The 19,405-nt window shown below is 33.5% G+C and overlaps 2 protein-coding genes across 6 annotated transcripts in view; one reads left to right on the forward strand and one right to left on the reverse strand.

Annotated features, from left to right (window-relative positions):
* The window catches only part of LOC129959958 (homer protein homolog 2-like), a 267,569-nt gene that overhangs the window by 198,336 nt on the left and 49,828 nt on the right, over positions 1-19,405 (reverse strand). For all 5 annotated transcript variants that reach the window (XM_056072885.1, XM_056072887.1, XM_056072886.1 and 2 more), the window contains exon 3: positions 18,237-18,368. In XM_056072885.1, coding sequence (XP_055928860.1) covers positions 18,237-18,368 — 132 coding nt within the window. The remainder of the gene's footprint in view (positions 1-18,236; positions 18,369-19,405) is intronic.
* Positions 8,592-12,812, forward strand: LOC129959957 (uncharacterized). Its single transcript, XM_056072882.1, has one exon. It carries the CDS (start codon positions 9,001-9,003, stop codon positions 12,229-12,231), a length of 3,231 nt encoding a protein of 1,076 aa, XP_055928857.1. The 5' UTR covers positions 8,592-9,000; the 3' UTR covers positions 12,232-12,812.

Here is a 19,405-nt window from a genome sequence, read left to right on the forward strand (position 1 = left end):
TTTCAATTATCTGCAGAAGAAGGATTCGTGTTGCCACAGCCAAATTAACTCTCTTTTTATGCCATGTGATTTTATTCCGCTGAACAATTTCGTTATTGAGCTCGAGTAAAACTTATGAAAAGGGAAAGAACAAAGAAAAAAAAAACTGTCCTCCCTACTTTTTTTTTCAGCCTTCCTTTCTTTTTTCCATAGCAATTTTTTATTAAGCGATAGCAACGTCGAAAAAATGGTTTTCTCACGTCTTAATTAATTTTTCACGTTTCTACTTACCAATCGATAACGATTCTATACCTTTGTACAAGCAGCTTTCATCGATCATAAAATTCTACTTTTGGGAGCAAATAGGTTCAAATAATTTGACCTATCACAGACACAGGTGTCGGAATAGCGTCGATAAATCGGAAGATTTCTTAGAGACATAATTGAAAAACGACGCTCATGCTGTAGTCTGGCCTTTGTGATCGAAAAGTCGCACGTTCGAATCGCTATTCAACCAAAGGTCCATAAAGGGCAGTAAAATACCAGACACTGATTTTGGAGAGGAAATCGATTTCATTTACATTAGATAAATTAACATTTTAGACAAAGAGACAAGAGACATTTGAACAAATTAACATCCATATAGGAGTTATTCTGGAAACGGGACTCGTAATTATAAACAGAACTTAAGTGAAGAAGAAGATACCTGATCCAGTGCCTGCTCTTCCACATTTTTAGTCTAGTGAAAGAAAGGAAAGATTTTGATCTGAATACTTAATGTCCACCTGGATCAAGAGACATGACAGATCTCGGTCAGTGGAATTGGATTCCACAGAGTCACAAAAGTGAGTCTCTGAGGTCGGTTATTCACGAACACTCCACGCCCAAACAAATCGTTAATGCGGGAAACGGTAAGAATCGGCATAGCCTAAAATGGAAGGATGGATATCCGATCTCTCCCAATTTCGATCACAAGCTTTGGAGAGGGTGTTCAATAAATGCATTTGAGGTGCAAGGGAGAGGCCCAGATGTATTCTATCAAAGCGTTCACCAAGGGGATTGAAGTGATGCTAAAGTGCAGTGCTCATGAATGGCTGGTTTAAATAGATGAGTAATAAAATGAAATAGTGTGTCATGTCATCATGACACTAGCATGATCATGCATGTAGAAATCGTCATTGCTTTGTTTCTTCATTACTTAAAAGTGCATCACTATATTCGAGATCACTTTTCTAAAAAATCTCGTGTGTGCGTGTGCGTGTAGAGAGAGCGGAAGTTTTCGCATAAAAAAAAAGATGGATAAAGCACCTGAAGGAAAAACCATTTGAATTTTGTTTTTGCGTTCATTCGTTGAGAAACTACAACGATTTTTATATTTTCATAATTTATATTTTAATGCTATATTTAGTCTTGAAAATGACATTTTCTCCAATTCTAAATGTTGGTAAATCAAAAATTAAAATACAACGTTTTTTTTTTTTTTTTTTTTTTTTACTAATTTCGTTACTAATCTACAGAACAAGCAACCTTCGAACTTAAAAAGACTTTACAGTTGTTTCAATGTTTATAGTATGTTTTTTTTTTTTTAAATCTTATGTTATTTTTTAGTCTGATAGCAGTATTTAAAAATTGGTTAGAAATGCAGATTATTTCTTAATTCAAGAATTAGGTAAAATTTTTCGTACGTTGCCTACATAAATTTGAACAAATCATTTGATGAACTAAAAGCTTTTCTTTTTCCCTAAAGATTTTTGTTTTATACCTCTTTTAGGCCAATTTTTTTTTTTTCAAAACTCTTTTGCTTTCTAATGTATTCTTTTGGTTTATGGGTGTTTCATCATACCGGCATTTCACACTCTTACAAATTTATAACTAATTCCTATGCAATAGTTTCATGGAAAGGAAGAGAGGTTTACAGATATTTTAATGGTTGCTAAACGAATGCCTCATCATTGATTTTTAGCTTTGCCAAACACTTGATACCGATTTGGCTACAAACTACATCGAGGCTCCAGAATACTCGAGAAATTTGGTGATATCTCCTTCAGGACCCGAGTTTGTTTTAGAACATTTAATGCCCTGTCACGAGATCTATGAAAAGCGAAAGTGCACAGACGAGGTAATCAGTCCAGTCTAAAGAAGGAATAATTGAGTGAAATCTCCCTTTGGAATGTTATTCTCCAGATAATTCTCTCAAAATATTTCGTATAGTTGCGATTGTTTAATAACAATTTTCTGCTTGCATGTTGATTTCGCCAAGTGATGTTTTATGTACACTTCATCGTAGTTTTATTGCTTACATTTCATGTAGAATAAAGCACCATTATAGGTTACTGAACCTGTTGGACATATAAACAAAAATAGACCTGACAGATTTTTCTATACAACAGTATGTTGGCGCCAGTATCAACATCAACTAATAGATATTCCAATCATCTCGGATAGAAGATATGAATAGGTCTTATTATTTTACATCTATTTCAGTCACAGATATGGCATTGTCAATGCATAGAAAGAAAAGAAGGTGCTGCACAACAACTGTGATAGAAGTCGAAACAATTCGAATCCATCTAGAAGTAGATACAAAAAGATGAAACGCTTTAGAAGTATTTCAGTTTCAATTTTAAAAACTATTTCAGAAACGCCTTCTCTCTTCCTCTCACCCAATCAATGAAGAGCAAAAAAGAAGAGAAAAAAATAGAATAAAAGCGACGCCGGAAACATTCAGCACTAAAACAGCGAAAGAATTGAAATAAAATTGAATTTGAGGAAAAGGTCCCCGGCTATTCGGTCCAACTTTTTTCACAATTTCGCATTTCATAATTCAGATAGAGAGCTCGAAATACTTTACATAATTTAAGGCAGAATATTCAAAAAGAATCGTGATCGCAATGCGATGGGAAATGCAATCAATCTGCACTTCACAAAACGATATATCCGCATTGATAGATATTCAGAGAACGTCGTCGATTCAATTATGACATACTTCTTTTTACATTTTTATTTCTTTTGTCGTTTTCACGAGCTATTTAGTTTTCGTATCGAAGCAAGGAGGTACGAGGCTCATTCTGAAATTTTTGAGATACGCGCACACGATAAATGGAAGAAAAAAAAATTAATGGTTAGATTTGAAAATATGAACCATTTTAGCCAAGCAGACGATTTCTTACTGGCCAATTGCTAGTAGTTCAGCGTAGAATAAATTGTAGGCAGAAGGAAAACTGGAGTTGACGAGAGAACGTTATCGCGCTATGATTTTCTACGATTTTGAAGTGGGATTAAATCAAAAAGAATGCGTTCAGCGTCTACAATTAGCATTTTAGAAATGAGGGCTCATCTCGTGCTACTATTTTCAGATGGTTTACAGAATTTCACAGAGGTCGCAACTTTCTTCAGAATGGAACACACAGGAAGGCCGTTGTCAACAGTAATCCCGGATAATGCATCGGCCATACGAAAAACGTTAATCGCTGCACCTACCAAATGATAAAGAAGGACCTTAACATTGGATCCACAGCTATACTTCACATTATTCACTCGCGAAGTATCGCGCACGGAAAAATAGTTTGCCGCTAGGTTTCCCATAATTTAACTGAGTACCAAAAAGAGGAGCATGTCAGAATCAGTAAAGAAAACCTTAAACTACTGTAAGATGGTTTTCTAAATTTTTTTCTAAAACCGTAACTGATGATGAAGTCTTCATACCATTTTTTTGAGAATCCAACACGTCAAGAAAGTAAAGTATGGGTCTTTGATATTGTCCCTAGCCCACAATTGTGAAAAGACAGGATTAAATGAAAAAAGTAATGTTCTTCAAACGTACAGGACAGGTCAAAGCCATCAAGATGGAAGAACAGAAGACAGTCACGGCCAACTGGCGCACAACTGTCTTTCAGAAATTCTTCAAGAAGTGAATGTTAGAGAACGCATGTTCCACCATGACAATGCATCTTCTCATTCAGCAAGATTGACAGATAATTTTTTTGAAAAAAGAACACATCAAAGTGATAAAACATCCACCCTATTCACCCGATCTAATCGTGTATGAATTGTTTGAGCTATTTTTTAATCTCTAAAAAACTTCCGTTGGTGTCAATTTCACTCCAAAAATGAGTTGATGAGGCTATAAATGCATTTTTTCATCGATTCCGAGAAACAAATGGCTTGAGACATCTAATCTTTGGAAAATTCGCCTACAGAAGTGTATTGATGATGGAGGAGACTACTGTTTGAACACTACTAAAATTTCATAAGTATTAACTTTAAAAACCTATGCGTACCTCAAAAATTTCAGAGTGATCCTCGTATTTGCAATATAGGATCCAATATCGTTATTTTACCATTTTTTGATAGTGAGTGTACTTCGAATTTTACATGGAAAATATTTTAATCAAAAGTTTTCAAGATTAACACATCCGTACTATTTTTATTTTCTTGTATATGAAGTATTGTAATCATCCGAAAATTCGAACTCGCGCTTTTGACGAATCTCCACGTTTCATGTCTCCGAGTTCAAAATAACACATTTTTGGTATTATATCTATCCGTCAGTCAGCGAATATGATAACTGGAAAACACTTTAACTAGAAGGGTGAAATTTGTTATACGGACTTAACACAAATTTTAAAATCATTCCGAAAGAAGTCAGTCTGTCTGTCTGTCCGGTTGTTCGAGTAAAACTCGATACCTACAAAACGTAAAGAGCTAGATAAATAAAATTTGGTACATTGGATTAATATCTACAATATAGATTCTTATAAAACTTTGAACCAAATCTGTTACAAGGTTGACGTCGGTCGAACTGTACTTTTCCATGTACATAAATGTAATAACTCTAAAGCGTAATGACTTTAATCAATGAATTTTTGTATATGATTTTATGACTACAACTGTAATTCTATGTCAAATTTTGGTTACAATTTGGATTTTCGGGTACTTGTGTATTAATTACATGCCCGGGATTAACCTCCAAAGACCGCACGATAGATCCAGTAAAAATGGCAGATTCACGTCAAAGATCTATATTTCTATCGTGCTAATATATATCGTAACAATTATATTGCGAAATATAATAGTTACGAAATATGTTTTCGTTGGCCTGCCATTTCGAATGCCGTGTAAGGCATCCGCAGTCTTACCCAGGGTCGCAATTTTATGCAAGGAGGGGTGATAACACCTATATTAATGAGCATGGGAGAAAGTTTTGGGCAGACCCCACCAGCTGGTCTTAAAATTTTAATTTCTTTCGTACAACATCAAAGGCTGTTAGCATTTCTTCTTGGGAAAATTTTTTAATAACCCCCTCATTATTATCTTTATCAATTACATCGTCTTCATTATATTTCGTAATACTTTACAACGTGGCATGCTATATAGGATATTCAGTAACCGCAATATCTACTTCAAAGAAGAGAAAATTTGAAAACTTTTACCTTCTTCAACAGCTTACTTGCCTTACAAATGCCGCCATTTTGACGAAAGTTTATTTCGTCGAACCAGAAAACGTAAAACATTGCAAATAAATTAGAGAACAATAATAATAATAATTATGATGATAAAAAAACACAAATACAATTTGATCTAAAAGACTTCGTTATATTGATATTATAAAAACAAAAACAAAAAATAAATAAATGTCGTTCAAAGTTAGTGTTCTGTGGAAAGGTTCGCTAAATAGAAATTTGCTCGATGGAGATTCCATTATTTTAAATAATTTCATCACACGATACATTTCTCTCGTTTATTGCAATGCTATAAGAGCCAAATCAAGTCCACAAAGCTAAATAACATGGATTGGGAGAGACGCCCCACAGGCCCTTTCACAAATGTCACAAATATACTATTCACAGAAGGATATAAAATAAAAGCTGAATGAAGAATTTCATTTGATTTGCTCGAATAAAGAAGCCATATGAATATAATAGAGAATGGGACCAATGAGAACGACCAACTAATAATTCCAAACTTTCAAATGTCTGCATGAAAGCATTTAAATCGCTGGAGATTTCAGATGTCCAACTTCGAGCACACAACAGTTTTCTACGAGAATTGAGATTAAATTGATTTAATTGAGCTTTATTATGGAAATTAAATCAGGAAATTATCATGTCTAAATAATTAAATAAAAAGTATTCATATATTTCCTTTCTGTTTTTTCTTTAAAATATTGCAAACCCAAGCCGATTCGAAATAGTATAAAGAATATAAATAGAAAGCTTGTTTGACACCAAAAGAACCTATATCTTATTTCGAAAAATTCCATTTAAGCTAATATTACTCCATGAATTTCGAATAACTTATTTTAAAAAGAAACTAACTACATTTTTTATTTAGTGATGTTTTTACGTAATTTATTCTACTGTCTGTCTCATAAAAATGTCACGTAGTATAATAAATGGTTAAATACGGAATCATTATTAGGTAAATCGATAATACTGTTTCCCTTAAAAATGTATGAAAGCTCTTTTTGAATTGCATAGGAAATTGGTGCATGAATTACAGAAGTAAAAAAAGAAAAGAAAGAAAGAAAAAAAATCAACGTTAATAATTACATTTCCCGTAAATAAAACCTGGGGGGGGGGGGTAGGAAGTACTCCAAGACTCACACTTATCAAAATAAGCTTTAAAGACCGGCCGCCAAGACATATAAATCCAACAATAACTCTCTAGGTAGGTGGTCGAAGGTATATAGCGACGCCTCTTGCAATTTCTGAGAATAAGAGAAGTCATCCAAAAGGCATCTTGACATTGTTCAAATGTAAGTTAAAATTACGCTTTATTCAGACTGATGTTAATTGATACGGAAAAATTATACCTCATACATCCTTACGTTGATTTGATTTGTAAGTTTAAACTATTTTATTGATATTTTGTAAAAATCAGCACTTGTTCACCATGTTTAATTATATTTAACTTACCATGAACATTAGTATCGTTACTATTACTTGAGATCCAATCCCCAACTAAAATTTTCAAAAAAGAAACAAAAATATGAACAGTCGGACAACGTGATTACTCACCTTCAATATTTGAACTCAACAAAAGAAAAACTATGATTTGGTTTGGTTTTATGGCGCAAAAGCCATTTTTGGCCATGCTGCGCCAAAACTATGATTTGAATAACAAAATAATTAAGCCAGCATGTAAGACCCGCTCCTCCGCTCCCAACGACGAAGCTTGCAAGACCAGTCAGGAGGGGAAAGGTCACATGGTATCCGAGGGGGTGAAAACCAGGAGAGACGAACAGGAAGTGGACTAGACAGATAAGGACGAGGAGCGAAGGTGGCATGGTTCGCCATGAACGAGATGCTTGATTCACTTTTATGTTTTATATTTTAAACCGTTACTGTAAATATGTAAATAATATAATAATCTAGAATATGATGGGTTCCTGTATTTATTTCTATTCAATCAACATGATTGAACCGGGCGATTATTAAGATTGAACTGGATTTAAAATAATCACTCAGGCCTAGACGTTAAGTAGGCGCCAGCCGTCGTTGGAACAGCCACAAGAAATACACGTCGGATGAGTAAGAAATCTTACTGGCGTAGTCGGAAGGATCCTACCAAGGAAATGTTGGAATATCTCCTGGAGTGTTGCCTACAAAAGGTTAGAGGTGAGAGCTTATTTTTATTATTGTAAATGCTTTTCCCATTGAATTGAAAATATTTATCGTTTGTCTCAGAAACGTGCACATCAGCGCCATTTTTTTTTGTTGTGAACACATCAGTGTTAGTTTTCAGAGCACATCAGTGTTAGTTTTCAGAGCACATCAGTGTTAGTTTTCAGAGCACATCAGTGTTCATTTTCAGAGAACATCAGTGTTAGTTTTCAGAGCACATCAGTGTTAGTTTTCAGAGCACATCAGTGGTAATTTTCAGAACACATCAGTGTTAAATTCGTGAACACATCATTTTTAAATTTTTGAACACATCAGTGTTAGTTTGAGAGAACACATCAGTGTTAGTTTGAGAGAACACATCAGTGTTAAATTCGTGAACACATCATTTTTAAATTTGTGAACTCATCAGAGTTAAATTTTTGAACACATCAGTGTTAGTTTGAGAGAACACATCAGTGTTAGTTTGAGAGAACACGTCAGTGTTAAATGTGAGAACACATCAGTGTTAATTTTCTGAACACATCAACGTTAAATTTGTGAACGCTTCAGCGTTAATTTTTAAAACACGTCAGTGTTACATTTGTTCGAATATTTATCGCAACAGCGTCAAATATTGGTTAAGGAGTTTTTGTGGCAGTGCGTTTCGAGACAACGATAATATAATATTATAGAATTGTATTTTATAATTGGGAAGACCTTGTAGAAAGAAGCAGTGCTCTTAGAATAAATTAAAAGTAGTTAAAAGATAGCACATCAAGTGTATCTGTAAACCTATTCTTACACCACGTGTATTTCTGATATATCTAGTATTATATTTGCTATTATAATCATTATTGGATTATTTTATATTTAAGCAACAAGCTTAAAAAGTATAGCAAGAAATCCTGGTTAATTGAATATTGTTTTGAATGTTGAATATTAAATCTGGATTATTTTTTTAATTCATTTTTATGTTATTGTGTTTTATTTAATAAGGTAAACGAATGTTAATTATCTCTGTTTGTTTGATTGATGAGTTATGCTGTGATTTTGGTACATGATTAATCTGCAGAAATACTCGTATGAATTCATATTTTCATTAAGTGCTAAAGTTAATTGAATGTTTTGTTAAATATTATTAATTTCATTATTAGTTAAATTTGATTATTTCACCATTCTTTTTTATAACCTAGTATTTTAGTTTGAGTCTGATAGTAGCCATATAAGTATTTAAGCTATACTTCTAAGGAAACGAAAAGGAGAATTCCTTTAATGAAGCTAGAATTGCTGTTTTGTTTTCTGCTTTAACAGATCCTTTACCTTTTAACTTAATATAAGCCAGTATTTTGATTTGTGTTATTTTATTTGTATACCATTCATTTTTATGCAGAATTCTTTATTTTGTTGAATTGGAATAATGGCATTCATAGCTAAAGCTAGGAAGTGTGATCTTCAGGAATTAGCTAGTGAGTTAGGTGAAGAGATTGATGGGAATCTCACGATTGCTAATCTTAGAAAATTGATTTTAAATTCTAACGAATACGAGGAAGAGTTTGTAAAGGGTGTTTTAGAGGGTATTGTGGAGAGGAGACAAGAAAAAGAAAATTTGGAAAGACGGGAAAAAGAGAGGCAATTTGAGTTAGAGAAAATTAAGTTGCAAACTTCGATTGAAACTCAATCCCTAATGTCAGAGAATAATGAAATGAACACCAAACATAATTCTTCAGAGTTACAAAAGATACTTCAGAAATTTGATTCCAAAAATGATGATATAAGTCTTTACTTAGTCATATTTGAGCGCCAAGCTAAACGATTAAGGATTGATAAAACAGATTGGGTCACCCAATTAATGCCACTTCTTCCATCAGAGGTTGTTCAAATAATAGCAAGGGAACCTGAAGAGGAATCTAACGTTTACGAGTACGTAAAGGAATTACTCTTACGACGATTTAAATTGAGTGCAGAAACCTTTCGATTGCGGTTTGTGCAACATCAAAAGAGAATGGAAAGTTCATGGAGGGATCTGGCCTTTGAGTTGAGAAGCTTCTTGGAGGAGTGGTTGGATGGTGTTAACGTAAAGGATTTCGAATCATTGAAGGATCTTATGGTTGTAGATCAAATTAAAAGAAGAGTTGGAAATGAAGTTCGGGAACATTTTGTCGACACATGGACAAAAATCTCGTCTTCATCTAAGCTAGCCGATCTCCTTGATGATTACGACGGAGTAAGGAGAAGCTCAAAAACTGGATATATTCTTAGTTATGGTAGGAAACGAACAAATGGAAACTTTGAAAAGAAAAATCCTGTTGTCCATGACAAAAATGCAATGAACACTGATTATAAGAGACCGAATAGTCCTCGGAATTGGAAGCAAGAACGTTCCGATCGGCGTCAATGTTTTGAGTGCGGATCATCGCAGCATTTACGAGCCCAATGCCCAAAGCTAGCTGAGAAAAAGAATTTCTCAAGGATTAACCACGTGACAAAACGTTTGGTAGAAACGACAAGCGAGAAAAGTGGATCGCAGAGATTTCCAGAGAATGTTACTGAAAATCAGACTGATGAAGGTAAGATTCTCACAACACAGTTAAAGGCACCAGAAAAAGATATAACGCGAATCAGCCCTCTACAGAAAATACCGGTGAAAATTGAAGACAATGCATTTGAAGGTATCGTGGATACAGGTGCTGAAATCACCGTCATCAGACAGGATATAATTGATTCTTGCTCTAAACAAGAGAAGGGCAGCATAAAAATTATATCAGCCTTTGGGGAAGAAGAGCTTGCCCCACTAGTTACTATCAATGTAAAAATTAATGATGGGAAGCATGGTAATGTTCCTGTTACTTGTGTAGCATCGAGGAAACTAGTAAGCGATATGCTGATCTCCTCGACTGTATACGAAGCATTATGTAAGAAAATAGAGGTACATACCTTACCCGTGATAAATAATGACGATTCGGAGCAACCTGTTCATGAAGAACCAAATCAAGAAGAAGAAAGTCCATTGCAGGAGAAAAAATGTTTCTTAAAATTACAAAAAGGAGATGGCTCTCTGAAGATGGAAGATGGTACGAATAAAGAGATCCATGTAAACAATAAAATTCGACCATACATAGCACGACTTGAGCAAGTCGGAGTGATATATGACCAAGACAATGAATTTAGAGAAATATTTCCTGCCCCAACCAATTGCAATCAGAAAAGCCAAATCAATCGTGATATAAGAACTCAAATTTATAATCAAAAAGAGGAGTTATCATTACAACAAAAAGCTGAGCTGATCCATATCTTATCTAAGTACTCAGACAGTTTCAGTAAGTTTCCAGGGGAAGCTAAGGTGCCAGGACATAACATTAAGGTAACCGATGACTGTGTCCCCAAGCGATTAGCTCCATATCGTGTCCCAATTGTTTTGCAAGGGGAAGTCGAACGCCAAGTTCAAGAACTTTTAGAAGCAGGACTCATTGAACATAGCGAGAGTGACTGGGCACATCCCGTAGTGTGCGTTGCAAAGAAAAACGGTAGTATCAGACTGTGCGTAGACTACTGTCAGCTGAATAAATATACGATTGCAGACGCCTATCCAATGAAACTGGTTACTGAATTATTGTATGAAATTGGAAAAGCTAATTTTATATCCATATTAGATCTCACCAAAGGATATTGGCAAATTCCCATGAAGCCGGAAGCGAAGCATTATACCGCTTTTATCACTCATTCTGGGTTGTACCAATGGAATGTGATGCCCTTTGGTATGAAAAATGCAGGAAGCACATTCCAAAGAAGCATGGATAAGATCCTCTCAAAGCATCGAGAGTATTGTCGTGCATATATTGATGATGTCGCCATTTTCTCCAAAAGCTGGGAAGAACATAAAAAGCATATTATGGAAGTATTTTGTACGCTTCAAGAGTCCAACCTTACCATAAATCTAGAGAAGTGTGAGTTTGGCAAAAAGGAAGTGAAGTTTCTTGGCCATATCGTCGGATCAGGAAGGCACTCCCCAGATCCCGAGAAAATTGAAGCCATAAAGAAGTTATTGAGACCTACAAATAAGAAAGAAGTACGTAGTTTGCTAGGACTTGCAAATTATTACAGGGACTATATCCCAAACTTTTCTTCATTAGTATTACCACTAACAAATCTCACCAAGAAAAATGTACCCAACAAAATTCCATGGGCCAAAGAACAAGAGCAAGCATTCCAAATCTTAAAAGAAGAATTAGTCAAGATGCCTTCATTATACACCCCACAACTGGATAAACCATTCCAGTTATACACGGATGCCTCAGCAACAGCCGTTGGAGCCTGTTTAGCTCAGATAGGTGATGATGGGAAGGAAAAACCCATTGCATTTTTCAGCAAGAAATTGACTGCAACTCAAACACGGTGGGCTACTATCGAGAGAGAAGCCTACGCCGTACTAGAGGCCTTGAAGAAATACGACACATGGATATTTGGTGCTCGTGTTCAAGTTATCTCTGACCACAACCCTTTGACGTATCTCACTCAACAAACGCCTCACAGCGCAAAACTTACACGATGGTCGTTAGCCTTACAGAGATACGATGTGACAATATCATATCGAAAGGGGAGTAAACATTGCAATGCAGACTCTCTATCTAGGTTGCCATTGCAGCAGTAAGAAAGAAAGGCTTTCCAGAAATGTACAAAAACATTTGTGCATCTGCTTTGTTACCTTTATCACCAATTTTGTGCATATTTGATTTTTTTATATATATATTTGTTTGTCTTTACGTTTTGAATTTGTGTATGTGTTATTTCTTTTCTTTGGGAATTGCATATCAGTTGCTCTCCCACCTCTTTCCTGCTCCTTTCCTAGTTGTAGCGACAAATACTGCTTGGAACTATGTTTCATTTCAGGATCAGCCTTTTACCGTGAGAGATGATCAGTGATAAGCAACCCGTCCAGTTCTCAAGACGCAGCATTGTCTCTAAGGTGACAATGTGCTTCTCCAAGGGGGGGCGTGTAAGACCCGCTCCTCCGCTCCCAACGACGAAGCTTGCAAGACCAGTCAGGAGGGGAAAGGTCACATGGTATCCGAGGGGGTGAAAACCAGGAGAGACGAACAGGAAGTGGACTAGACAGATAAGGACGAGGAGCGAAGGTGGCATGGTTCGCCATGAACGAGATGCTTGATTCACTTTTATGTTTTATATTTTAAACCGTTACTGTAAATATGTAAATAATATAATAATCTAGAATATGATGGGTTCCTGTATTTATTTCTATTCAATCAACATGATTGAACCGGGCGATTATTAAGATTGAACTGGATTTAAAATAATCACTCAGGCCTAGACGTTAAGTAGGCGCCAGCCGTCGTTGGAACAGCCACAAGAAATACACGTCGGATGAGTAAGAAATCTTACTCAGCATTACGACAATTTCATTTGAACGAAAGTACGTATCTTTTACAGATTTCTTTCTTTAGAAAGGGATTTTTTAAAAAAAAAAAAAAATTCTATAATCATGTTCCTACGTCTTTGGCTTACTTTCAAAAAGCCAGATTTTCAGTGAAGTTTTATTAATTGTGCATAAATATAATGTGATAAATTGTCATAAGAAAGATCTCACCTATTAAGAGAAATAAAGTTGATTATGTTTTTTTAACGATAGCAGACATACTATTAAAAAATTACATTAACAAATCTTAACACCATCTGTAAGTTCTGAATGAATTTGGACACCAATTTTCAAAGATATAAAATAAGCGCGAACAAACGAATGAATTGATTAGCTAATCAAATGGTTCTATGCTTCTGATCTCTCAATGAAGTTAAAGCTTCGAGTTGATGGTATAAACTAACTAGGTAATACGTGAACAATATATCATATGTAAAATAAACTAATCATAAATTTATTTCATTATTTAGGTGGCCAGTGCTAAAGATTATCGCCAAATGTTTTTAAGTGAAAAAAAAATGATTTCCAAGTCATTAAAAACTAGTAACATACATTATTTCAGAATTCGTTCAATATATTTTGCAATTTACTAATATGAAAATTTTTAAATATAAGTTCCTCAACAATTAAATGGGCAGTGGTAAGCTAACAAGACGATGGTTTCTTTTATATCGATTAAAATTTTCCTAACATCTCATCATCGTATGAAGAAATCAAAAAATATTTTTCGATTGGTTAAATTATCAGGCTGGAAACTTCTTAAAGGTATTCTGAAATTCAAAAATTGTTTAAGTTAATCTACGGAACGTAAGAAAACTACTGTATTGAATTAAATTAAATCTTGGAAATGCAATTTTTAAGTATCATCATGAAACACTAATGAGTTTATGAAGAAGAAAAAATTTAAATTATCACAATTTTAAGGTTTAATAAAATATGCAGACAAAATCTATTTCAAAAATTATTTAAAATATTTAAACTAGATCAACTATTGGATTTCAGTTTAATTCAGTCTTGGAAGGGGGAAAAAAATGTATTTTCTTTTCTTCTGGTAGCTTTTATAGCTAATTCAAATTTATTTCTGTTTCCACAAATGAAAGAAACTCACATAAGACTCGGCGATTTAAACTTATTAAAAATAAAATACTGTAATTCGTTGAAGAATTCCATTAATAACGCTTAGAGAATCCCAAAGCCTATTTTACTTTGAAGGAAAAATTAACTACGGTAGGCGGTACTCCATCTACCTGGGATTTTCCAGGAAATAATGCACATTATGATCCGTGCTGCCATCTATATTTAATAGTACGTACGAAACGAGTAATTCTGGACGGAGTAAGGGACAATTTTCTTATTCGCTTTTAGAAAGCTTAATATTTTATTTTTAGCATCAATATAAAAATTATTTTAAAGATAAATCGATATACAGAGCGCATAAATAAATTCTGGAAATAAAAACTGGTAAAAAACAATTTTAATATTAATATACCAATACATATTTTTCAAAATATTTGTACCAGCATTTTAAAAAGCAAAGAAATTGTAAAAGAAAAATATAAATTGTAAAAGAAACAAATATCAGTTTGTGTATTATTATCTTTATGAAATATTAAACTATTAATTCGATTGTCAATGAATCAAGAATAAAAATTAATTTTGAAAATTCTTAATTTAAATTTAGCCACACAAAATTTTAAATAACATTTGACATTTTATTTTTAAAAAATGGACGTTCACAATCGAAAATATCTTATATTATTAACGTATATAGCAGCAGTATCTATTTTAAATTTTCAGACTAAGCAATCATGAAAAGTAATGACCACATAAAAAAACTGTTGTAAGCGATCAATGTATGGTAAATTTACAAACTTTAATAGGAACTATATAACACAGGATATGATAATTTCTTTTTTGTCCAGATGTATGAATATTCGCTAAAATGAAATCTAACATGTGATATATATATTTACACAATGATATTAAGGGCAAATGAAATAATAGTAAAAAAAAAAAAAATGTTCTTCAGACACTTTATTACACTTTAGACTTACTTACACAACAGACACTTTAGGTATTTACTTATTTTTTGTATTATAAAATATGGTGTTTCAAACCTTATAAAAAACCTTTGCTGTTCTGTGTTTTCCTTTCTATTTTAAATTTTTTACAACACTCTGTACTTATCTTCATGTTCCTTCAAATCATCTAAAATCATATATATTACTTTTATTTACTTTTAATAACAGGAAAACAGTACTCAGTACTCCATAAAACAATAGTAAAATACGACTGTACAAACGACGGAAATATGCAAAAAATTGGTAACTGTTCAGGCTGTATCTCTTTAATAAAATCATAAAAAGAGGCAATATTTCTTGCCTTGTTAGGCATGAATGGACTACAGAAATTCTTTATACTCTCAAATCACAAGCACTCCTTAAAAGTAATTGAAACACTGTTTTGAACCCTTGTTATCACCACCTCAATATCCAATTTGAGGACATTATCCTAAAAAGATAATTTTAATCTTCTTAAGAGGGCCACCATACACTTAAATGTGCCGCGCGCTATAAAGCGCTTACGAAGTAAAGTGGTAAGTTTTCATGGAACATTTATCAAACAAGCGAAGGCTTTCTCTGCATATTTCCCACTGGCACATTCAGTGGCTCCCCAAATGCACTCATACAACTTCGCAAATGATGATGTTTCATTTCAAAATGCTAATGACATTTTGCGTGCATTAACGTCTACGCCAAATAGCAGCTTTAGTGGGAAAATAGGAGAGGCATATACATTTCTCCATGTTATGAATACCACTGTCTGAAGCAATTATTCTCCTAATTATTATCTGTCTTCTGAGGCCATCAGATCCAGTGCGCCATAAATCATAAGCCCCAGATTACATGGGCGCAAGACCACTGATTGCAAGGGGCGGCCATCTGGAGAAAAGGGCCGCTTATTTATATCTCAGAGATAGTTATCTAGATAGTGTCAATGTCCGATGCTTTGGCATTGAAGAGGGCCTGCAATCAGTTACGCTTCCCGACTTCGAAAGAAAATTGCTTTTAATAAAGAAGTATTCAAAATTTCTCGACCAGAAGTCTTCGGCTTAAAATAGTGGTCGATAAATATTGCCGAACGCGGGGTCTTGACAAAGAAAGTGGTGGGAGAAAAAAAAAAAATTGTGAATGAAGAAAAATTTGAAATAATGCTCACGTTCTTTAAAAGAAAATTCGGTCCGCTCAAGCGTTCCTAATTTTCGCTTCGAAATAAAGCAGATGAAATATTTAGAGGGTTTTTTTATTATTATTATTATTTTAAATTACTTTAAAAATGGGCTTGTTTCGCAGAATGGTGCATGCAAAAGTTATCGAAGACAGCAAATTTGAGCTGGCGAAAATTCTGGCACAATAATTTATAAATATTTTCAGAGACTCTCTATGAATTAATAGCCTAGAACAAGTTGAATTAACCTGCGATCTTTGAGAGGATTTTTTTTTTTTTTTCCTTCTCCTAATTCCGGTAAACTGCAAAAAATTAAACTCGCGCTTGTTTTTTTCCAGTTATTAGAAATGCTCAAATAAATAAGAGTAAAAAAATGACCCCCCCCCCCCCGCCGAAATGCTTTCTAATTCTTACACACACTAGATTTTACCTCCTATTTTATTTATATAAATATTAACCTTCTACTAAATGATTTTTCTTGTCTATCTTTGCTGATATGCTTTGCATCTAAAGTGCTAGAGTGCTTGTGTTCATTTGGCAAAGAACCATCATGCAAACACCAGCTTCACTCTGAAGCTGGTGTTTTTTTGTGTGTTTTTTTTTTCTGTAGAATACATTTTCTTTTAATAAATATTATATATTATATATATATAATATTAATGATAATTATATCCAGCGCAGATAGTTATTAATACCAAATTGCACCATCCAAAGCGGAAAACACGTAGAAAGAAGAACAACTTTTCTTTTCCAAATTAAAGAACCATAGAAAATGATGTTATGCATGATGGTTCAGTTGGTTATTTAAAAAATTATCTTTTACGTTAACGGTATTATTTTTCTTAGCTACTGATGTTTTCACATCAATCAGTAACTTTAATTATAAATCATATCAAAAATCTCGAATCAAATAAGCTAGAAAATATAAAGAAAATTTAATGTGAATCGCTGCTTGTATAACGAATGTTCCCAGTGGTTCTTCAATAATAACTCCCCCCCCCCTTTCTTCTTTAGAGTTGAAAGCTCAAATTCATTCACGGATGATGGTATCAAATAGATAGTCAAACCTCCATAAATCAAGCTTGAAATTCGACACATAGTGAGTTCAATGAAAAAAAATCTACATTGATGATTTCTCCATCATTTTCTGATTAAAAACAATTATATATAGTTACTTTGTTAAAGTGAAAAAAGATTCGAAGGAATGAAACTATCAAAAAAATTCTAAAAAGTTGACATATAACGACGGTTTTTCAAAACTATCGATACCATACACGTTGAAATTTTATACTTTATTATCGTATCTTTATTTTATTTATTTATTTATTTATTACTATTACTTAACTGAATTTTCCTTTCGCAGTTAATTTCCAATTAGAGACCAAATTTACTTAGAACATCAAAAGTCAAACTGAATTTAAAGTAAAAATTTCATTCTGACTTAGCATGGGATTCGTAGAACCAAAGATAAGAATAACATTTGACTCACTAACAAGTATTTATTTTTCATCAACGACTTCCGGTCTAACAAGAATAATTGCTATTGCAGTAAAAATCGATGAAACACCCCCCCCCCCTATTCTATTTTTCTGCTATGAACAATGGTCAGTTTTTGATTGAAGTAATGTAAATAATGTTTTAAATGTGCAGTTTTCTTTCGATATACAGAAACAGTATTCGAAACATATTGATTTTCTTTTGAAAATCCAACATTCTTTTTAAAAAAATCCATTACATAGAGATTTTACAATATATAATTGGAGGTTCCATTGTACGTACAATCGTGATACTTTGTTAACTTCGAATTAAGTCGATTAAATTAAGTCATATTCAATTTCTTGAGCTTATTTCGATACTTAATTCAAACGTATTCATTACTTTAAAACAACCCAGTACAGCTTTACTCACAAAATTTTAATGCAGAAAACGATCCACTTTACCTGTTCTTAAAATAAAGAGAGAGAAAGAAAAAGAAAAAAACCAGACATACATACCTTGTTAAGCTCAGGTTCAGATGCAAACCCCAAACCGTACACCGTATTGGCTCTGATGTCAGACCACTGCCCAAATTTTTGTGAGGTTTTTGTAAAAGTCATATTCGGTGTTATGGTGCTGTTGATGACGGCCTGAAAAAAAAAAAGAGAACCAGTCTGCTACAACGTCGCAAAAAAATTACACAAATCTGGAGCAATCTCGACTATATGCGAAATTTGCAAAAATTGAGAGCAAACATCCGTAAAACTTCTTTTCTTCAATTGGACATTTCATTTAATCATTCATTTTTTTATAGTTTTAAGTAAACTTGAATACAAAAGAAAAATATATCAATAAATAATCAGTGGTTAATTATAAGCGAAAAGGTAGCTGTACGGTTCATTTCAAGACAATGGATATAGAGATTACGATGCGCCGCTTAACTCTTAGAAACTTGCACCATATCATTATTTATAATTCATAAGGTAAAATTAATGGGGTGGATATCATTGATTTAGTTTCCTCCAACAGTAAACACTTCCTCGTGATTAAGATTTCGGTAATAAATTAAAGACTCGAGCAAGATACCGAGATAGATAGATAAATATCGAAGCCCTATCTGGGATTTCTATAATGGAAGAATGGTTCTTCGAAGATAATTAACAAATTAACGCCGCTTAATGTTATTATTCGCTTTATATCATCAAAATCCTCCGGTTCCGCACCGACGTATTGAAATGCATACAAAAATATTCGTTTAATGTGATCACTATATCGTTTAATGCCATCAATTTTGAAGTAATAAAGTGGCGTTAATAATTTACATTCATGAAATTTCTCACTCCACTTGTAAGGAAACATCTGGTAGTTATTTTTCAGATGAAATAGAGTTCATATTTTTTACATGGATTAGAGTAGTGGAGTGGTTTAAAAGCAGAGCTAAGCTGCCAGGTTTCGTTTCAAATCTGAACCATCATAAACCATTCCTACCGGCGATTGAATTACGAAAAGAAAATTGATTTTTTTTTTAAATTACTAATTTGAGTGTTAAAGGCAAAACTATATTTCTTAGCAGATATGAAAGTTTACATAGAATGAATGAATGAACACAACGATGTGGAGCAGATGAAAACTTCACAGCTTCTTCTTCGTAAAATTTTGAAAAATCATCAGCTTTTTGTGAGCAAGA

Source organism: Argiope bruennichi, chromosome X2 (assembly GCF_947563725.1).
Source record: "Argiope bruennichi chromosome X2, qqArgBrue1.1, whole genome shotgun sequence".
Classification (NCBI taxonomy): domain Eukaryota; kingdom Metazoa; phylum Arthropoda; class Arachnida; order Araneae; family Araneidae; genus Argiope; species Argiope bruennichi.

Excerpts from the sequence above, each read along its gene's own strand:
- LOC129959957 (XM_056072882.1), top strand. The coding sequence starts at position 9,001 with ATGGCATTCATAGCTAAAGCTAGGAAGTGTGATCTTCAGGAATTAGCT.